The sequence below is a fragment of the Theropithecus gelada genome, chromosome 8 (assembly GCF_003255815.1).
Source record: "Theropithecus gelada isolate Dixy chromosome 8, Tgel_1.0, whole genome shotgun sequence".
Classification (NCBI taxonomy): domain Eukaryota; kingdom Metazoa; phylum Chordata; class Mammalia; order Primates; family Cercopithecidae; genus Theropithecus; species Theropithecus gelada.
Window position 1 is genome coordinate 142,996,005 of NC_037676.1, and position 20,609 is coordinate 143,016,613.

Genomic DNA, 20,609 nt, shown 5'->3' on the forward strand with positions numbered 1-20,609 from the left:
GATCCGCCTGCCTCGGCCTCCCAAAGAGCTGGCAATACAGGTGTAAGCCACCACACCTGGCCAATACTTATATTATTTTAATGCAAATTCTTGGTAAACAATTTAAGAACTGTCTGTTCTTTTTTCCTTTATAAATCCTGTAATTGCCACTAATCAGAGTACATATACAGGGCAACTTCAATCTATGACTCGGTCTTCTAAATATATTCCCAGTGTAAACCTTAAAGGAAAAAGCTTATGCAAAATTAATGTAAGTACAGAGTTTATTTCCAGGAACAATTTGGATTTGTCAATAGATTGGATACAGGAGAAGAAAACAGAGAATAGCATCAAGAATAACCCCAAGGATGATCTGATCGGCCAGAAGGAAAGTAGTGCCATTTAGTGAGTGGAGACGGGGAGAGAAGCAGGCTTGGTGTGAATATCAGTTCATTTCGAGTATATTAACTCTGAAATGCTTATGAGACACCAGATTCCACACGGTGAGAACGTAGTGGCCACAGGGGTTTGAAGTTCAAGAAAGAAGTCTGAAAAACTAAGATAACAATCTGAGAGTCACCAGCATAATTAAGTCATGAAACACAATGAGATCCCCGAGGGAGTGACTGTGGCTGACACAAAGTGTCAGAAGAACTGAGTCCTGGGATCCTCAGGCGTGAAGTGTTGAATAACAAGGAGTGAGGCAGGAAGAATATGGTATTCTGGAAGCAAAAGCACGGTAATTTCAATAAGGAGCAACACTGAATCACAATAACTCACATAAAGAGTTCTTCTATCATAAGGGGACCAGTGATGTCAGAAGGGGGCTACTAAGGTGGGGAAATCAGAGTGGGTGATGTGCAAATGAAACCAGAGCTAACCTGATTAAGCCTGCCAAACTTAACCTGCCTTGTTTGCTGTATGAGGCCGTTATTGTATTGCTATCAAGAAATACTGGAGACTGGGTAATTTATAAAGAAAAAAGGTTTTCATCGGCTCACAGTTCTGCCAGCTTTATGTAAAGCATGGTGCTGACATCTTTTCGGTTTCTGGGGAGGCCTCAGGAAGCTTACAATCATGGCAGAAGGTGAAGAGGGAGCAGGCACATCACACAGCAAAAGCAAGAGCAAGGGGTGGGGTGGGGAAGAGCCACATACTTTAAAGGACCAGTTCTAATGTGAACTCAGAACCAGAGATCACGCATCACCAAAGGAATGGCCCAAGCCATTCATAAGGGATCTGCCTCATGATTCAAGCACCATCCACCAGGCCCCACCTCCAAAACTGGGGATTACATTTCAACATGAGATTTGGGCAGGAATAAATATCCAAATAATATCGGTTGCTTTTAGTCACTTAGATTTAGAAACTCCCACTATCAAGTCAAATAGCCAGACAATCCATAACTAAACTCCCACTAGCTTCCTGTAGGTCACTGCAGTAATGGGTGCTTTAAGTTGTTTTTCAGAAAGTAGAGGGCAGCTCTTGCCCAGCTCAAGCAGCTTGAGGCCACTGATCCTTCAAACGGGCTTATGCCAATGCAGGAGAGATGACCATATGACATCAGAGCTGCAAACTCTTCCCTCAGATCATGGTCATGCTACCATTTTCTGAACATGCCTTCTATGAAGAGTCAGGAAGCCTATGTGTGTGCAGATCACTTATTAACTCACTTTTCCTTATACCCAATCACTTTTTCCCATGCCTTCAACTGCCCTGCTCCTTTATCCCATAAATATCCCTAAAACTTCATCTTTGGGGAGGCAACTTTGACATTTGTTCTCTCATCTCTCACATGGCAGCCTTGGGAATAAGATCTTTTCCCTTTGGCAAAACCTGTTGCCACAATGATTGGCTTGCTGCACATAGGGAAAAAATCTAACAGTAGTAGAGCAGGGAAAATTCCTGACCAGGTAACAAGTGATAGAAGGTAGACTGGTAACAAGTTAGACTTAATTGGGCTGGGCCTGGTGGCTCATGCCTGTAATCCCAGCACTTTGGGAGGTTGAGGCACACAGACCACTTGAGGCCAGGAGTTTGAGACCAGCTAACATGGAGAAATACTGTCTCTACCAAAAATACAAAAATTAACCAAGTGTCTGTAGTTTTAGCTACTCAGGAGGCTAAGGCACAAGAATTGCTTGAACCCAGGAAGCGGAGATTGCAGTAAGCCAAGATCGTACCACTGCACTCCAGCCTGGGTGACAGAAAGAGGTTCTGTCTCCAAAAAAAAAAGTAGTAGATCTAATTGGGTGAGGACAAGTCATCTATTGTACCTATTGTGAGACCAAGGCAGGCAGCACTTATGGCTGGCAAATGCTGGAGGTTTAAGGAAAGGTTCACAGTGGCTGTGAGACAGAACTGAAAGTAAGACCAAAGCAATGTGATTGTGCTATTCACTTTAAGGTTCAGTTGTGCTACAGCAGACATAGGACAGAACAAGCTGGCTTTATTGGCAGTGTTTCTGCCAAGTGAGTTAAAAACAAACAAAACAGTAGGGCAGAGATGATGAGGACGTATGCCAGGGAAGGATACCATTATCAATCAGGGGTTTTACGCTTGTTAAGAAACCAGAGAAGACACAAAAGTGTGATGTAGACAGCAGAATGGGGATGGGATCAAGGAACAAGCTAGAAAAATTGGAGGTGGTGGTCAGAGAGGGCTTTCTTAAAATTGAAATTATAGGAAAGTCATAGTTGTAGATAAAGTGTAGGCCCTACAGGAACGAGACTAGCATACAGCACCATTGGAAGAATGGAGAGAAGAGGTGCTGGGGCTAGACACAGTGGGTCACACCTGTAATCCCAGCACTGTGGGAGGCCAAGGCGGGGAGATCACCTGAGGTCAGGAGTTTGAGACCAGCCTGGCCAACACTGTGAAACACCGTCTCTACTAAAAATACAAAAAATTAGCTGAGTGTGGTGGCGCACACCTGCAATCCCAGCTACTCGGAGGGCTGAGGCAGGAGAATCGCTCGAAACCGGGAGGCGGACGTTGCAGTGAGCCAAGATTACGCCACTGCACTCCAGCCTGGGCGACGGAGTGAGACTTCATCTCAAAAAAAAAAAAAAAAAAAAAAAAAAAAGACGTGCTGGAAGAACTGCCTACCATGATTACTGAAATCCTTCCAAACTACGATGGGGGATGCTGGAGAAGTGACAGTGAACTGGGTGCTCAGAACTTTGAGGAACATAGGATAGCCTTGTTCTGATATGTGAGATTCAAAGCTGGTGTTTTTGAGGGAGAAGAGTCTGAAAGGGGCAATGAAAATCAAAGGATATTTACCTCATCTCCAGTGCTAGTGCTACCATGGTTCTCAGACATCATCAGTAGGGCTACAGAGGCACCAAGGGGTATCAGTGACCTCCAGAGTTTTAGTTAGAGGAAGGTGACAAAGAAGAATATATAGAGAAGTCCCAGAAGACACAGGTGTAGTGTTTTAGAAGTTGGGGGAAATCAAGCAATGAAGACAAAACAGGGGGTATGCAGAGGGTATGTGAGCAACAAGGGAGTCTGGGGCTTCTGGAGGAACAGGTACGAATGGGATAAAGAGCACAATGAGAATAGTTCAACTGGATTAGCATTTTCCTTTTTATTTCTAGTTACATAAGTAAGGCGATATTCTCCTTTGACCATACCTCTCAATTCTGTTCTTCTCCTTGGGCATGAGGGTGTGGTGCTGACAAAGCTGCACACTACCTGAGCTCTGTGTTCCAGGAAACAGGTTTCCCAGTAATCATCCAACCTGGGGTGGTCACGGGGGAACCCCCTATCCCAACACGTGAAAAACACACAAATTCATACTGACATTTTAAAAAGAAAATCTCAAAGAATGACATCTGACTAGCAAGGTAAAATTTATTACTTTAAAAACTGGTAAATAAAGGAAAAGAAAAAGGCAGTTTTCCTGTCTTCCCAGAAGAAGCCTGTTACCGAGTGTAATGAAGCAGCTGGTGAGGGAAAGCTGTCTCTAGAAGCATTCCAGCTAAACAAAGGGAGAAGAAATGGCAGGATTCACAGGGTGCCATTTTGTGGCCTCTGATGAAACCTAAGCATTAATGTCAATAGCTGCTAAAACTATTAGGTGAAATGCTCATGGGGACGTTCCCATGTATGGATCAGAGAATGATGGGACCTAAACCCATTGATTAGTCTTCACATCACAAAGAACAACCAGATGTACATCACCTATGAAGTTTTCTTGGCGGTGGGGTGGGGGAGCAGGGCGGGGCGGAAATCAAGCCCAAACTGGATCAAACTTCTCTAGATTCTAACAAGCAGCTTATGGGAAATAAAGGGGCCAGAAAAGAATAGGTTAAACAAAACAGCATCATAGAGATGTAATCAGCCTAATCCAGAACGAGAATAGGAAAACGGACACAATTTCTTCAACAGATTAATTGCAACTAGTTAACAAACAATCAACAAGGTCTAGCTGACACATACAGGAGATGCTGCAAGCAAATTCACAAAGTACTTCTTGTCTGACTCTTGTTTAGATGAAACCACATATGAAAATGGGACAATAAGGGACATTTGAACACTGACTGGATAGCTGATAATGTTTTGTAAAAAAAAAAAAAAAGAGTCTCATCTTTTAGGAATAGTTATAGGTGAAATATGCCTTAGATTCGTTTTAGAATAACCAGTAGGGATTATGTGTGTATGTAAGTGGATGGAGGCAGAGGTGAAATAAAATTGGCCAGAAGATTTTAGTTGCTGAATCTGCGTGATGATGATATGAAAAATCATGATACAATTCTATTCTCTCTTTTCTGTATATGTTTGAAATTTTCCATAAAAAGTTTTAAAAACTCAAAATTCAAAAGCACAGTAGGCACTTAATATTTGTTCATTTCCATGGTCTCCTCTTTGTAAAGGTATCAAAAATATTTTGTCTTGACTCATGCAGTTTGATTTTAATTCACAATTATTGTATAGCTATAAGCTACAAACTGGGTGGGGAAAGACTTGAGGTCAAATTCTACAATTTATATTTTAAACTTTCAAGCATTCCCTTTAAAATTATTTTCTTCAAAGGAAAAAAAAAAACTAGGCCTTTTGATGTTAGCAATATTTATTTTATATTTGGTAAGATGATGATACTTGGGCTTCTTGTGTTTTAGTAACACATTTTTAAAAAAAGACTGAGAAGCTTAATTATTGTTAATAAGTTTCGCCAGAGGATCAAGATGGTTCATGAGCCAAGTATACCCAACACTGCCAACTGTGAAGCATTTATTTTATAAAGACAAAAATACATTTTTGTTTATAATACTCTCATATATTTCTTTCTCCTTTATAGCGTGGAGGCTGCTTGGGAGAAGATGGGAATAATCTCTTCTGGAAACAAAATTTTAAGACTGAGCTGGATTTCTGTGGGCTGGAACAAGTTTATAAAAACAAAAATCCACTTTAGATTTTTGTTGTACTCATTATTGCTCAGCTTTTCATTTAGCCTTTTTAAAAATTTGAAAGTGCCTCAGGCTACCTCTTGCCAGGGAGGTCTGTGAGTTTCTGTCTGCACTGTCTGCACTGACTGCAGCTGAGACGAGAAGTCCAACTCAAGGGTGAAGGAGTGGTTCTGGGTCCTTTTTCAAGATACTACTTAACAACATACGATGTTGAGATTTCAAAACCTACATGACTTCCAAGTATTCTTCTCAACTGCTTTAGAACCCATAGAAGAAAGGGTACGACTAAGAAGAACACCCAAATCTCAGTAGTGGCATAGGGAGTTCAAATGATGTAATGGTGGGAGAGGGAAGGCTATAGGAAAGAAGGTAGCACAGCTGGGCTATTTTGATTATTCACTTCCTTATTCATGCACAACACGATCAGCCAGTCTGTCTGTATGAAGTCAGTGACAACTGTACACTTCTCAATGGTTTGGAGTCTCTCCTAATACCAGACTGACTACAAAACACTATTCATGACTGTTGAAACTAGAATAATTTCCAGTGAGCCAGGTACTAGGAATAGGTCAATAACATTCAACACCTACTACTTTGTGCACATAAAAATTATTAGAAGAATTAATTTGATTACATTATGTTACAAATCATATAATTCACAAAAATGAATTTATCTTTTAAAATTTAGTTGTTTTTTTTGGGGGGAGGGGGCAGGGTCTCTCTTTGTCACCCAGGATGGAGTACAGTGGGGTGATCTTAGCTCAATGCAACCTCCAAATCCCAGGGTCAAGGGATCCTCCTACCTCAGTCTTCTGAGTAGCTGGGACTATGGGCACACGCCACCACGCCTGGCTACATTTTTTGCAGAGACAGGGTTTCACCATGTTGCCCAGGCTGGTCTCAAACTCTTGGGCTCTGTCTGCCTTGATCTCCCAAAGTGCTAGGACTACAGGCGTGAGGGCACTGTGCCTGGCCTAAATTTAGTTTTACTTTTTAATTTTTTCAGTGTCCCTTGGATTTGGTAGGGAAAAAAATGAACTACTTATATAACAGGTGATAGTGCTCTAAAATTAGGGCAAAGTTTTTTTTTCTTTTCTTTCCCCTTTTAATTCCTAAAGGCTAGCGTTTAAATCAAGCTTTCAGCAACAGAGGCTACCTTGGTAACCCACACCATTATCAAAATTGAAATTAGAGTGTAAAACTAGACAGAAGAACGTTTTTCAAACTTGAATACAGGGCACATTTCTGAATTTTAATGAAAGAGTTGGAACTGAGTCAGTACTATCCTATTCCTAATAAATGGGGGGAAAAGAACCTTAATGGAATCACACTCAAACTCTTCCAAAGTATTATTTCCTTCCACACATTTATATCATCAAGCTTTAGAAATGAGCCAACATAGGCTAGGTGCGGTGGCTCACACCCGTAATTCCAGTATTTTCAGAGGCAGAGGCAGGCGGATCGCTTGAGCCCAGGAGTTTGAGACCAGCCCAGGCAACATAGGGACACCCTGTCTCTACAAAAAAAATATAAAAATTCACCAGGCATGGTGGTGCACACCGGTAGTCCCAGCTACTTGGGAAGCCAAGGCAGGAGGATTGCTTGAGCCGGGAGGTTGAGGCTGCAGTGAGCTGAGATCAAGCCACTGCATTCCAGCCTAGGTGACAGAGGGAGACCGTGTCTCCAAAAAAAAAAAAGAAATAAAAAAAAGAAATAAATGAGTCAATATGGTCTAACGTAAAGAGAACAAACCTTGTAGTCCAAGATGAAGATTTCCAGCAGGCTATTACTCACTAGGTGTGTGAACTTGGCCAAACCACTTCGGCTCTGAGTGTCTTAATTTCATGTGTAAGGTGAAAATATTACGAAGACTCTCATGAGGTTTAAACAAAATGACACTTGTGGATGGGTCAGGCATGATCTCTAAGCCACATGCATATGTAAATAACCACCTGTATTTATAAGTGGCATAGTCATGAATAGGTAACAAACCTAGTATATCAGAGACCACACAGAAAGAGATAAAATGCAGTAATTATTATAGATGATACCACCTTACATTTTATAGAACTTTACAGTTTACAAACCACCTTTGCATATACAAGTGAGCTGTTTTAGAATCTGTAATGAAGCAGCTTAATACAAAATACAAATAACATTTATTTCATTAGATGTTTTAATAGTTCAGAATAATTTCCAGTCACTAACCTGGAAAACCTAAAAGTAATCTTAAATAAAGGAAATTATGCTGCATGATAAACAACTGAACCAAAATAATCTGTTAGAAAATTAAACATTTATTTAAATTGCAACAAATACTGAAAAAGTATCACAAAGGGCCAGGCGTGGTGGCTCAAGACTGTAATTTTAATTCTAGCACTTTGGGAGGCTGAGGTGGGTGGATCACCTGAGGTCAAGAGTTCAAGACCAGCCTGGCCAACATGGTGAAACCCCATCTCTACTAAAAATACAAAAACTGGCTGGGCATGGTGGTGCACAACTGTAGTCCCAGCTACCTGAGAGGCTGAGGCAGAAGAATTGCTTGAACGTGGGAGGCGGAGGTTGCAGTGAGCCGAGATCATGCCACTGCATTCCAGCCTGGGCGACAGAATGGGGAAAAAAAAAAAGTATCACAAAGTAGTATAATTGTCCTTTAGCATGAAGGGTTTAGAGACAATCAAATCAAGCATTTGAAAAAGATCACTACATTGGTTTACATGACAGAGATACAGATGAGAAAACTTGTATTATCTCCAGTCCCACACGTGTAATCCAAATACGTAACAAGAGCCATGTGCATAATGCAATGGTACTACTATCATGTGTTATCTTGTACTTCTGGTCATAATTAAGGTTTTACTGCTTGATCAAGGGCTTGGTTATTTTAGAAAAGAAAAAAAAAACCCAAACACAATAATCAACCAAACAAAAACCCCAAGTTTATACCTTCAAAATATTTGAAATACAACTTTACTCATTGATTTGGAACTATCTGACTTCTAGGGTAATTTTAACCCACACTACCACTGTTTAAGCACCCCCTCCCCGTAGATGCCACATCTCCTCTTTCAGCATACTTTATGAAAGACTGCAGCACTCGAATTTCAGATATGTTCTAAGTTGTACCTGAGCTCCACAATAAGCACAAGTTTCTTTATAACTTAATAATTAGGCTAAAAAAAGACCTCTTTAGGTTCTCAGAAGAATATAGGCAGGAAAACATGTTGTTCTGTTCGATATTTTTGTAAATCTCTGTTAATCTTACACTTATTTTTATAGAGAAATACTGTGTGAATTTCAAAGATACACTGTTCATATATTCAACATCAACTGTCATTGCAATCTTACTGAAGGTGATCCAGTAACTACCTTTATTTTGCAATGAATAATGAAAAAGTACCTGGTATCTTCTCTCTGGAATGTAAGGATATTACTTTATTTGCCATCAAGAGAGATCCACTAAGAGCTGCAAACTGTCCTAAAGTTATCTAGACTCTCACTTTTTCTGTTGGCTATCCTCTCCTCCCTTGCCCAACATCTCCTAGGAAAGAATCTAGAACTATTTACAATGATTCCTAGGAAAAAAATCTAGAACAATTTACAGTGACAAGCTTACAGGTAACCCCTTGAGAGCCCCAGTGACATTGCTCCAAACATTCCTGCCTTTCTGCTGTCTATTCCCACTACCCAGAATGCATTCCTCTAAGTCCCAGCATACCTCCATACCTTATGGAGTTAATGGATTTATTTAAAAACAATTATAAAACTAATATCCCAGACAATAAAGAGATAAACAGAACATGTCTTTACATGCAATGGGTTCATGGTTTTATGAACAAGATGGTTTCTAAAACACAATGACATCCATTTTAGGACTATGCATGAGAGAGAAATGTATAGTGCTCTGAGGAGGAAGAGTCCAGATCTTCTTAAAGTAGTCAGGAAAGGTTTCTATGAGGTACTGACATGTGAACTCAGGCTTGGGTCAGGTAAGAACTCTTTGGTTGTGAAGAAAAATGGGAGAGCCAGACAAATCCCACAAAGACTCTCCACCTTCATCGACACTTGGGAGTGTAACAGTAGTTCATCAGTACAGGGGAGTAAACTCTCAAATTGCTCATGACAGGCAGTAGAGCCTAGAGGGTAATAATGACCTGAGTTCCAATCCTAGTGCCATCATTTTCAAGCTGTGTGACACTGAGCAAGTTTGCTTACCTTTCTGAATTTAATTCTTTGTATCTGTGAAATGGAGAGACAATAAAGACCTTGCAAGGCCACTGTGGGATTAAATAATATTTAGCATTTATGAAGGGCTTTACAATCCCACAAGAGTTAATACATGTACAGGTTTATTGTCATACAGATCACAATTTTAAACAGCTTTCCTGTTGCTCTCAATTTACCTGCTTTATTTTAATTTACTATCTATGGCTTGACTCTTTCACAAGAACGTAAACTCCATAAAGGGAGGGACGTGGCTTTGTGTTCTAGTAAACTCCAGTATCTAGAATTCTGTGCTTGGCATGCTGCAGGCACGCAAGAACTACCTGTTGGCTGGATTAATGTAAAAGTGAGGTCTCATCAATCCCTTAGGGCTTGTTAGGGGTTAAATGAGCTATCGTATGACAGAAAAACAAGTAATTGTAGCTGGCATATAGTTGATTGCAGCCTCACCCTACTATCCCAGACACTGAACAGGCTCACTGTGGAGAAGCACATGCAGAATATCACAAGGATCCAGGAGCAGTAGGGCCTCTGCCATGGTGTGTCAGCACTACATCCCACATAGTACAGTGTTTCCAGGTTGGCAGGTAAGAAATAACCCTGGGATTTAGTAATATTACTGTTTTTCTAGGTATTGGCTTAACAAAGATGTCCCTAGAAATGTCAATTACCAGCTTTGGGGCTAAATGCAAAGCACTGGTTCCTGGCCAGCTAGGCTGGTCAGTTTTTACATTTTATAGTTTTTGTGGAAGATAGAAACATAACACACCATTGAATGTCAGGATGATGGAAGGAAAGAAGGAAGGGAGAAAGGAAGGGAGGCAGGGCCGGAATGCAAGAAAAGAAATATGCCACACTTGTTTGGTTTCCACGTAAGTGAGCAAGTAGTAGGTAGAATGACTAAGGACAAACAAGAGACTGAACAATTAATGCTATGTCATTAAATATCCACTGGACACCAATTATTCTTTGCTTGGATTTTAAATCACCTAAGTGACAGTCGTATATAGAAGTATTACTAACTCTGAAAGTGAAAATATTTTTACATGTAATGATGAAAAGAGCAAGTCTGGATGGAATAGCTCAAGCAGAACAACAGAGATAAGGAGGTTGGGAGAGGCACAGCCACCAACTTTTTTTGGCTAAAGAACAATGTAGATGAGGAGGCGAGGGAGGACTGGAAAGGTGGGTGGTGGGCAGATAATGAAAGGTCTTGGAGGGCTAAGCTGAGGAGCCCAAACTTCATCTGATGGATACTAAATTATTACTAAAAGTTTCTGACCAGACAACTGCCTATTTAAATCAACATGGTAGCAATCTAAGAACTAACATGGAGAAGGTACTGAAGTATGAACTCCTAGTTAAGGAATACCTAGGAAGAAACAATGAAAGCAGGATCACAAGTAATTCAGGTGGGTGTTAAAGCCAGACATTAGATTTGAATAATGACTCCAGATTTTAGCAACTGTGTAACCTTGGGCAAATTATTTAACCTCTCTGGGACATAGTCTCCTCAGCTATACAATAAGAAAAACTATCTTATAGATTTGTTGTAAGGACTAAATGAGATGATACATATACAAGAACACAGAACATAAACCTGAGCCTGGAACACAGTATCTACAAAAGTACTCATAAAATGCCAGCTAACTTTATTCTTAACGGGGTTCTGAAATAGGATGAAAACACTGAGATCATAAAGTGGGGGTTGGCTGGAAGAAGTAAAATCCAAAAGTTTGGAGGTGACCAGCTGCTAAAAGACACATCTGAGGTTTAAACCTTGAAAGGAGAGTATTGATTAAAAGAGATTAGTAAAATAGGAGGAAAAAGATTTGAAGGTACTGCTGGGGCCTATTTTATTACATTTCATTACTTTGTTACCCAAAGACAGATGCCAGAAATAGTCCTTATTAACATAATGGGACATTTCCCTTCTCTCTTGATCAAGTCTGGGGAGACTGTGGAGACAGTGTGTGGCAAGCACCAAAAGGGAAGTCCCCAGGGCTCATCCCAAAAGCTGCTTTACAGTTTGGCAAGAAGATGGACCAAAGGGCCTGTGAGTTATTCAAAGCCCTGCTCAAATCTCACCTACTCTACAGAACATCCTGCAGAACATCCTTTGACGCCCAGCAGCTGCTCCCTCCTCCAGACTCCTATGACTGTAGCACGTGTGGTGGTCTCTCTCTCTCCAACTAGATTACAAACTCCATGAGGGCCTGGCAAGTTCGCCAACTCTCTGTACCCACCACAGACTGAACAAATGCAAACGCTGAGTGTTGTTTAGTGCCCCAGTGTCACTACTGGAAACTAGGGCTACTCCATGAAGTCACAACTAGGCTTATAAGGATGATTAACTGTTACCTGAGAACATGCTGGCAACCCCGAAGCTGTCCATAAGACCAGCTCTAGCACTCCAACCTTCTACTTAATGAGAAAGTGAGCAATGATTTCTCAAGCAGTAGGACTTTGGCAGTATCACACATCATTCACCTTTATTGAGTATCTTTGCCAAGTGTGCAAATACAAGCAAGAATACTTCTTGAGGAAGGGCTTATGGGACATTTGTGCACAATTAAAAAGAAAAACAAACAAGGAAGCCAGGCCCAGTGGCTCACACCTATAATTCCAGCACTTTGGGAGGCCAAGGCAGGTGCATCATCTGAGATCAGGAGTTTGAGACCAGCCTGGCCAATATGGTGAAACCCTGTGTCTACTAAAAATACAAAAGTTAGCAGGGTGTGGTGGTGGGTGCCTGTAATCCCAGTTACTTGGGAGGCTGACGCAGGGGAATTGCTTGAACCTGGAAGGCAGAGGTTGCGGTGAGCTGAGATCGCGTCACTGCACTCCAGCCTGGGCGACAGAGTGAGACTCTGTCTCAAAAAAAACTGATTCAAAATAAACAGGAATTGGGTCTTTTCTAAGTGAGATGCTAAAGTTAAAAGGAAACTATTATTTCAGAAATGTAACATATATGTATGCACATATATAAGAACAAATTATATATGTGTGTATACGGTTATGTATGTATATATGTGCATATACAGATGTATATATTTGCATATGTATTTTAAGATATCAAATGGGCCCACAGAAGATGCTTTCTCATCCTCCCCCTTTCCTTTATTTCCCACATTTTTAAATGGGGAAAAAGGTATATCTATTTTGAAACATACCAAGGAAAGTACAACACAATCGCACCAGCAAATAGTTAAGATAATGCTCATGCCAGTATCTTAACTATATTTTTAAAAAAGCAATATTCAAACAGTATATTAATTGTGAAATACAAAAATTGTTTTAAAATATCTCATATTTCCTGAACTTCAAAAAATAAATATGCAAAGTATATTCTACTGAATTGCAAAGATAAATTATAATGGCAACTTCATTCTGGATATGATTAACATGATATTATTAAAACCCAAAAATAATTTGGAATTCTATATAACTTGCTGAGTGATCTGGTATTTTACCTATGTCCCATCTAAAAAAATAAAATCTATGAGCCATACTGAAAACTATTTAATGATGGTAAAATTATGCAAATTTGGATAGCCAGAATGCTTATTTCCATAAGCTATTCTAGAATGAAGCAATTATACCAAATATAGACATCTATGATCATCTTACCCCATGAGAGTGCTTTTCGAGGTCTGCTACCTAGAGCCCCTTACCTGACACAGAGACGGCGTGTGTCCGCATGCCTTGCTTTTCGCTGTTGGCCAACCTGTGACAGACAAGAGCAAAGCTGTAAGCCCTGCAATTTCCCCAGGACCCCACCACTCGGCCTCATCAAGTAGGGAACTGCCTTGGATGAGGAAGACAAAATTTAGACAGGTGATTTCTTTAAAAATTGGATTCTATTAAAATAGCCAGGCTGCTTTAATGCTTTAAAGATCAGAAATTAAAATACACAACTGAAGGAATGTTGAACTGTTGTGAGAAAGATACTCTTGACAATAATTTAAAACAATGCAATACAATTTAATCTGGTATGAATAGGTTAAATAAAAATGTAAATGTAAATGCTACACAGTAAAGGATTGCCCCAAAGTTATAAGAGAAAAACCATACACCTGGAAGTGAATTTAGCTCTCTAAAACATAATATGAAATACTATAGTATGACTGGTCCTTCTTAAACTTACGGCATGTAAAAAATTATCAAGAAATATATTAATATGTACTATTACTTACATACTTAAAAAAGTAATCTCACTGTATCTTGCTACTTGCTTCATGAAATGGTTTAATGCTAGTTTTACATATTTACCCACAAAAAATAAAATTTTGGCCAAAAGTCTTTCTGCCATTTAAAAAATGCAAGTACAGTTAGTAAAACACAAAACACAGGGAAAAAAGGAACCACACAGTCTTTAGATGTCAAAGTTACCTGGTCTTTTTATAAAAGCAAACCTTTTCCAGATGAAATACTGACACTTAAAACAATATAGGTTGAATATCTCTTATTCAAAATGCTTGGAACTAGATAGAGTGTTTCAAATTTCAGATGTTTTGGATTTTGGAATGTCTGCATATACATAATGAGGAACCTAGGGGATAGGACCCAAGTCTAAACATGAAATCTGTTTATGTTTCATATACACCTTATACATGTAACCTGAAAGTAATTCCATACAATATTTTAAATAACTTTGTGCACAAAACAAAGATCTGACTGCAACCCGTTACACATGAGGTCAGGTGAGGAAGTTTCGACTTGCTGCAACATGTTGGTCTCAAAAAGTTTCAAATTTTGGAGCATTTTGAACTCTGAAGTTCCAGATTAGAAATGCTCAACTTGTACATCATTTTGAAGCACTATAACTATTTAATGTGAAACTGTATAATCTCTATAATAATCACGGCAAACAGCCATAGACTTGTGTTCGTTTTACAGAATTCTCCAAATATTTGAAATTTTATATCTTTAGCATAAAAATTTAATCAAAATTGTTTTCTAACAACTCATTACTTTCTCTTCCATTGCAGCTACATGATTTATCACAACTTACCTTTGAACTATATTGGGCAGTCAGAGGACACACATTTTAAATCAACAAATTACATCATTTCCTTCCTTGTTCTGTTGCCAAAACACTGGGGTTTTCCTTTGTCCGCATCACAATCATGTATGCTGTCGCTAAGCAACTTTATCACGATAGCTTGGATTTCAGCACTTATCTGATCAATAGCAATAATGGTGTCCTGATGCTTTAAGATTTGTGGAAATTCCACTCTTGTAAAGTTTGCTTCATTTATTTAGTTTCCTGTATCTGTTAACACTTCTAATGTACTACCTTCCTCACTCACTTTCATACCTATGTTCACGATTCCTCTATATGTGTGTGTGTCTGTAAGAAATGGGGTGGAGTTTTACGAAGTCACCCAGACTAAAATGTGGTTGCTATTCACAGGCATGATCACAGTACACCACAGCCTCAAATTCCCGGGCTTCAGTGATCCTCCTGCCTCAGCCTCAGAACCACAGGAACACACCACATTGACCAGCTTTGATTTTAACCCCAAAATTATCCCTTAACTTCCCACAACTAAAGGTACACTAAATAAACATTAGTTCCTGCCCTGATATGACCCCAAATGAACCTCTATCAGACACTGCTGATGCTGTAGAATGCACTGTCCAAAGCTAGAGGTGCACCAGCCACTTGCAGACCCTGCCTGCGCGAGGCCCATAGTACTGCATATGACCTTGGCTGTCAATAACTCGCCAGGTTGCCCGGGGAGGGCAGACAGGTTAAAAGGCCACGTTTAGGACTCTGGCAATTAATAACTAGAAACGATCATAGGAAAACATGATGGGGATGCTCTCCTGGCTTGTGGGTGGGTCAATGAGGTTTCTACAGGAAGTGATGTAGAATGAGACTTAGAAGATGAGTAGGGCTTAGCAAGGAAAAGCGGGTTGGAAGAAGAGTGAATCATGCAAAGACAAAATACTGGCAAAGACCTTCAGGGAAAAGAAAGGATGTTTGCTCCTGGAATTCAAAAAAAAGTTCAGTGTACCTGAGGAATAGTATGAGGAATAACAAAAACCAAGGCTAAAGTGAGCAGGGAACAATCACACGGGCTCCTGAAAGCTAGGTTAAGAATACTGCAAAGTATCCTAAGAGCAAGAGTAGGTCATCTAAGATATTTAATTAGGAAAGCTTCCTCAAGCTGTAGCACAGAGCACGGATAGGCTAAGGAGCAACACTGGACAGAGACTGATTTAGCAGAAGTACACAGAAAAGAGTTAATGTAGCAGGACTGTGACTGACTTTACACGATTGTCCCTTGCCTGGTATCTGGGAACTCGGATTTTCACGGAGTTGCCACCATCCCCTGACAGGTATGGTACACTATGCCTAAAATGTTTGTACAAAAAATGTGGTTTATGCTGAACTCTTGCTTTCCCTCTGGGAGTCTGGAGTTTGGATGCATGCCAGGCAGAGTGTGCACGTATAAAGAACCCCCAGTAAAAACCCTGGGCACCAAGTCTCTATCGAGCTTTCTCAGTAGGCAACATTTCACACAGGTCGTCATAATCCATTGCTGGGGAATTCAGAATGTCCTGTGGCCTCCATTGGGAAGGGACCCTTGGAAGCTTGTGTCTGGTTTTCCCTGGACTTCACCCCATGCGCCTTCATCCTTTGCTGATTCTGCTTTGTATCTATCTGCTGTAATACATCATAGCTGAGTCTTGTGACTCCTAGATCTTGGGGACCCCCAACACAGGAGTGTACTTGGGTAGCCCAGATAGCTAAACACAGGGGAGACACAGTGGGAAGGTGGTGAAGCAGATGGATCCATTTAGAACATGGAACTGGAGGAAATAGTAATGGACTGGCTACGGAGAACAAGGAGAGGGACAGAACAAAGCTCAGGCCTTACCCTCTCTATTCCAGTGGCCTCTTAGGCTCACTGTTCCTCTTTAGTGTCTTGGAAAGTGCAAACATTTCTGCAAGCACTTACCACACAGCTATAACTGTGTGTTTACCTGTGTATCTGATTGCCTAGATTTTAGCACTCATATCTTAGTCCCCAGTTCCTAGCAAATTGGCTGAGAATATAAAATTATATAAGTTATTTTGGTATTACTATTTGATTCTTTTAATTTTGTAGATCAACACACCTACTATGAAATTCAGGAAATAAACAAGAAAATTAACATAAATCATTTCTTTTAATTTTCATACTTGTAAAATAGCCAGAATGCCATATATTTTCAGGTTCTTGTAAAGATTAGCAATAACATATGAAGCAAATGTTTAACAACAGGCTCTCGACATTATGATTATTCTTTAGCTCTCCCATAGAACTTAAAGGAAAAATTGAAACTTTTTGATTAAGCCTAAATACTTAATAAAATTTAAAACTGACTTGATTTCTTTCTAGAATTGTTTCCTAGTTCCTTGATCATGTATATTGAATTTAATTTTTTTAGGAAAATGAATAAAGCATGGAAATTTCCTTAAACTTCCCAACAAAACAAAATAATAGTAAAAAAAAGCAGTACTTACTTTGGTATTGATGGCAAAGCCCGTTCACCTTCTGCGGGGAAAAAGACAAGAGATGTATAAGGCTCTTTTCACTCCTTTTGAAAAGATGGTGCCTAGATTCAGGGAGGAAGGATGACGCCTATGTTGGTATTCCAGCAATGACCCTTTAAAGAAAGTTGCTACACTGTCTACCTTAGGTTCTCATGGTTTTATTTTCAATATTTATAACAAACATACACTGACTATTAGATACAATTGTTTAAAGGGTACTTGTTGCGGGAAGTCAGGGACCCCGAACGGAGGGACCAGCTGAAGCCGCGGCAGAAGAACATAAATTGTGAAGATTTCACAGACATTTATTAGTTCCCCAAATTAATACTTTTATAATTTCTTATGCCTGTATTTACTGCAGTCTCTGAACATAAATTGTGAAGATTTTGTGGACACTTATCACTTCCCCAATCAATACCCTTGTGATTTCCTATGCCTATCTTTACTTTAATCTCTTAATCCCTTCAGTCATCTTCTTCGTAAGCTGAGGAGGATGAATGTAGCCTCAGGACCCTGTGAGGACTGTGTCAACTGCACAAATTGTTTGTAGAGCATGTGTGTTTGAACAATATGAAATCTGGGCATCTTAAAAAAAGAACAGGTTAACAGCGATGTTCAGGGAACAAGAGAGGTAACTTTGAACTGGCCGGAACACAGCCATATTTCTCCTCTTTCAAAAGCAAATAGGAGAAATATCGCTGAATTCTTTTTCTCAGCAAGGAACATCCCTGAGAAACAGAATGCGCCCTGAGGGTAGGCCTATGAACGACCCCCTAAAGGCGTGCCATCTTTTATGGTCGAAGCTAAAGGGATGAAATAAGTCCCCATCTCCTGTAGCTGAAGGGATGAAACAAGCCCCGGTCTCCTGTACCACTCCCAGGCTTATTAGGACAAGGAAAATTCCCACCTAATAAATTTTGGTCAGGCAGGTTGTCTGCTCTCAAACCCTGTTTCCTGATAAGAGAAACTATTCCAATCAATAGAAAAAGAGGGAATCCTCCCTAACTCATTTTATGAGGCCAACATCATCCTGATACCAAAGCCTGGCAGAGACACAACAAAAAAAAGAGAATTTTAGACCAATATCCCTGATGAACATTGATGCAAAAATCCTCAATAAAATACTGGCAAACCGGATCCAGCAGCACATCAAAAAGCTTATCTACCATGATCAAGTGGGCTTCATCCCTGGGATGCAAGGCTGGTTCAACATTCGCAAATCAATAAACGTAATCCAGCATATAAACAGAACCAAAGACAAAAACCACATGATTATCTCAATAGATGCAGAAAAGGCCTTTGACAAAATTCAACAGCCCTTCATGCTAAAAACACTCAATAAATTCGGTATTGATGGAACGTATCTCAAAATCATAAGAGGTATTTATGACAAACCCACAGCCAATATCATACTGAATGGGCAAAAACTGGAAGCGTTCCCTTTGAAAACTGGCACAAGACAGGGATGCCCTCTCTCACCACTCCTATTCAACATAGTGTTGGAAGTTCTGGCTAGGGCAATCAGGCAAGAGAAAGAAATAAAGAGTATTCAGTTAGGAAAAGAAGTCGTCAAATTGTCCCTGTTTGCAGATGACATGATTGTATATTTAGAAAACCCCATTGTCTCAGCCCAAAATCTCCTTAAGCTGATAAGAAACTTCAGCAGGATACAAAATAAATGTGCAAAAAGTCTCAGGATACAAAATGTGCAAAAATCACAAGCATTCTTATACACCAGTGACAGACAAACAGAGAGCCAAATCATGAATGAACTTCCATTCACAATTGCTTCAAAGAGAATAAAATGCCAAGGAATCCAACTTACAAGGGATGTGAAAGACCTCTTCAAGGAGAACTACAAACCACTGCTCAGTGATATAAGAGGACACAAACAAATGGAAGAACATACCATGCTCATGGATAGGAAGAATCAATATCGTGAAAATGGCCATACTGCCCAAGGTAATTTATAGATTCAATGCCATCCCCATCAAGCTACCAATGAGTTTCTTCACAGAATTGGAAAAAACTGCTTTAAAGTTCATATGGAAGCAAAAAAGAGCTCGCATTGCCAAGACAATCCTAAGTCAAAAGAACAAAGCTGGAGGTATCACGCTACCTGACTTCAAACTATGCTACAAGGCTACAGTAACCAAAACAGCATGGTACTGGTACCAAAACAGAGATATAGACCAATGGAACAGAACAGAGCCCTCAGAAATAATACCACACATCTACAGCCACCTGATCATTGACAAACCTGACAAAAACAAGAAATGGGGAAAGGATTCCCTATTTAATAAATGGTGCTGGGAAAATTGGCTAGCCATAAGTAGAAAGTTGAAACTGGATCCTTTCCTTACTCCTTATATGAAAATTAATTCAAGATGGATTAGAGATTTAAACGTTAGACCTAATACCATAAAAACCCTAGAAGAAAACCTAGGTAGTATCATTCAGGACATAGGCATGGGCAAGGACTTCATGTCTAAAACACCAAAAGCAACGGCAACAAAAGCCAAAATTGACAAACGGGATCTAATTAAACTAAAGAGCTTCTGCACAGCAAAAGAAACTACCATCAGAGCAAACAGGCAACCTACAGAATGGGAGAAAATTTTTGCAATCTACTCATCTGACAAAGGGCTAATATCTAGAACCTACAAAGAACTCAAACAAATTTACAAGAAAAAAACAAACAACCCCATCAAAAAGTGGGCAAAGGATATGAACAGACATTTCTCAAAAGAAGACATTCATACAGCCAACAGACAGATGAAAAAATGCTCATCATCACTGGCCATCAGAGAAATGCCAATCAAAACCACAATGAGATACCATTTCACACCAGTTAGAATGGCAATCATTAAACAGGAAACAACAGGTGCTGGAGAGGATGTGGAGAAATAGGAACACTTTTACACTGTTGGTGGGGTTGTAAACTAGTTCAACCATTGTGGAAAACAGTATGGCGATTCCTCAAGGATCTAGAACTAGAAGTACCATATGACCCAGCCATCCCATTACTGGGTATATACCCAAAGGATTATAAATCATGCTGCTATAAAGACACATGCACACGTATGTTTATTGTGGCACTATTCACAATAGCAAAGACTTGGAATCAACCCAAATGTCCATCAGTGACAGACTGGATTAAGAAAACGTGCACATATACACCATGGAATACTCTGCAGCCATAAAAAAGGATGCATTTGTGTCCTTTGTAGGGACATGGATGTAGCTGGAAACCATCATTCTCAGCAAACTATCGCAAGAACAGAAAACCAAACACCGCATGTTCTCACTCATAGGTGGGAACTGAACAATGAGATCACTTGGACTCGTGAAGGGAAACATCACACACCAGGGCCTATCACGGGGAGAGGGGAGCGGGGAGGGATGGCATTGGGAGTTATATCTGATGTAAATGACGAGTTGAT

At 39.9% G+C, this 20,609-nt stretch overlaps 1 protein-coding gene across 50 annotated transcripts in view; it reads right to left on the minus strand.

Moving 5' to 3' along the window:
* PTK2 (protein tyrosine kinase 2) overlaps positions 1–20,609 on the minus strand; it is a 358,952-nt gene that overhangs the window by 127,796 nt on the left and 210,547 nt on the right. For 49 of the 50 annotated variants that reach the window (XR_003120911.1, XM_025395124.1, XM_025395157.1 and 46 more), the window contains 2 exons: positions 17,137–17,167; positions 13,292–13,344 (listed from right to left, as the gene is read on the minus strand). Coding sequence is in view for 48 of the 50 variants with exons in the window: in XM_025395124.1 (XP_025250909.1) it covers positions 13,292–13,344; positions 17,137–17,167 (84 nt within the window). In the remaining 2 variants the exon portion in view is untranslated. The remainder of the gene's footprint in view (positions 1–13,291; positions 13,345–17,136; positions 17,168–20,609) is intronic. The other variant, XM_025395135.1, reaches the window with a different exon arrangement.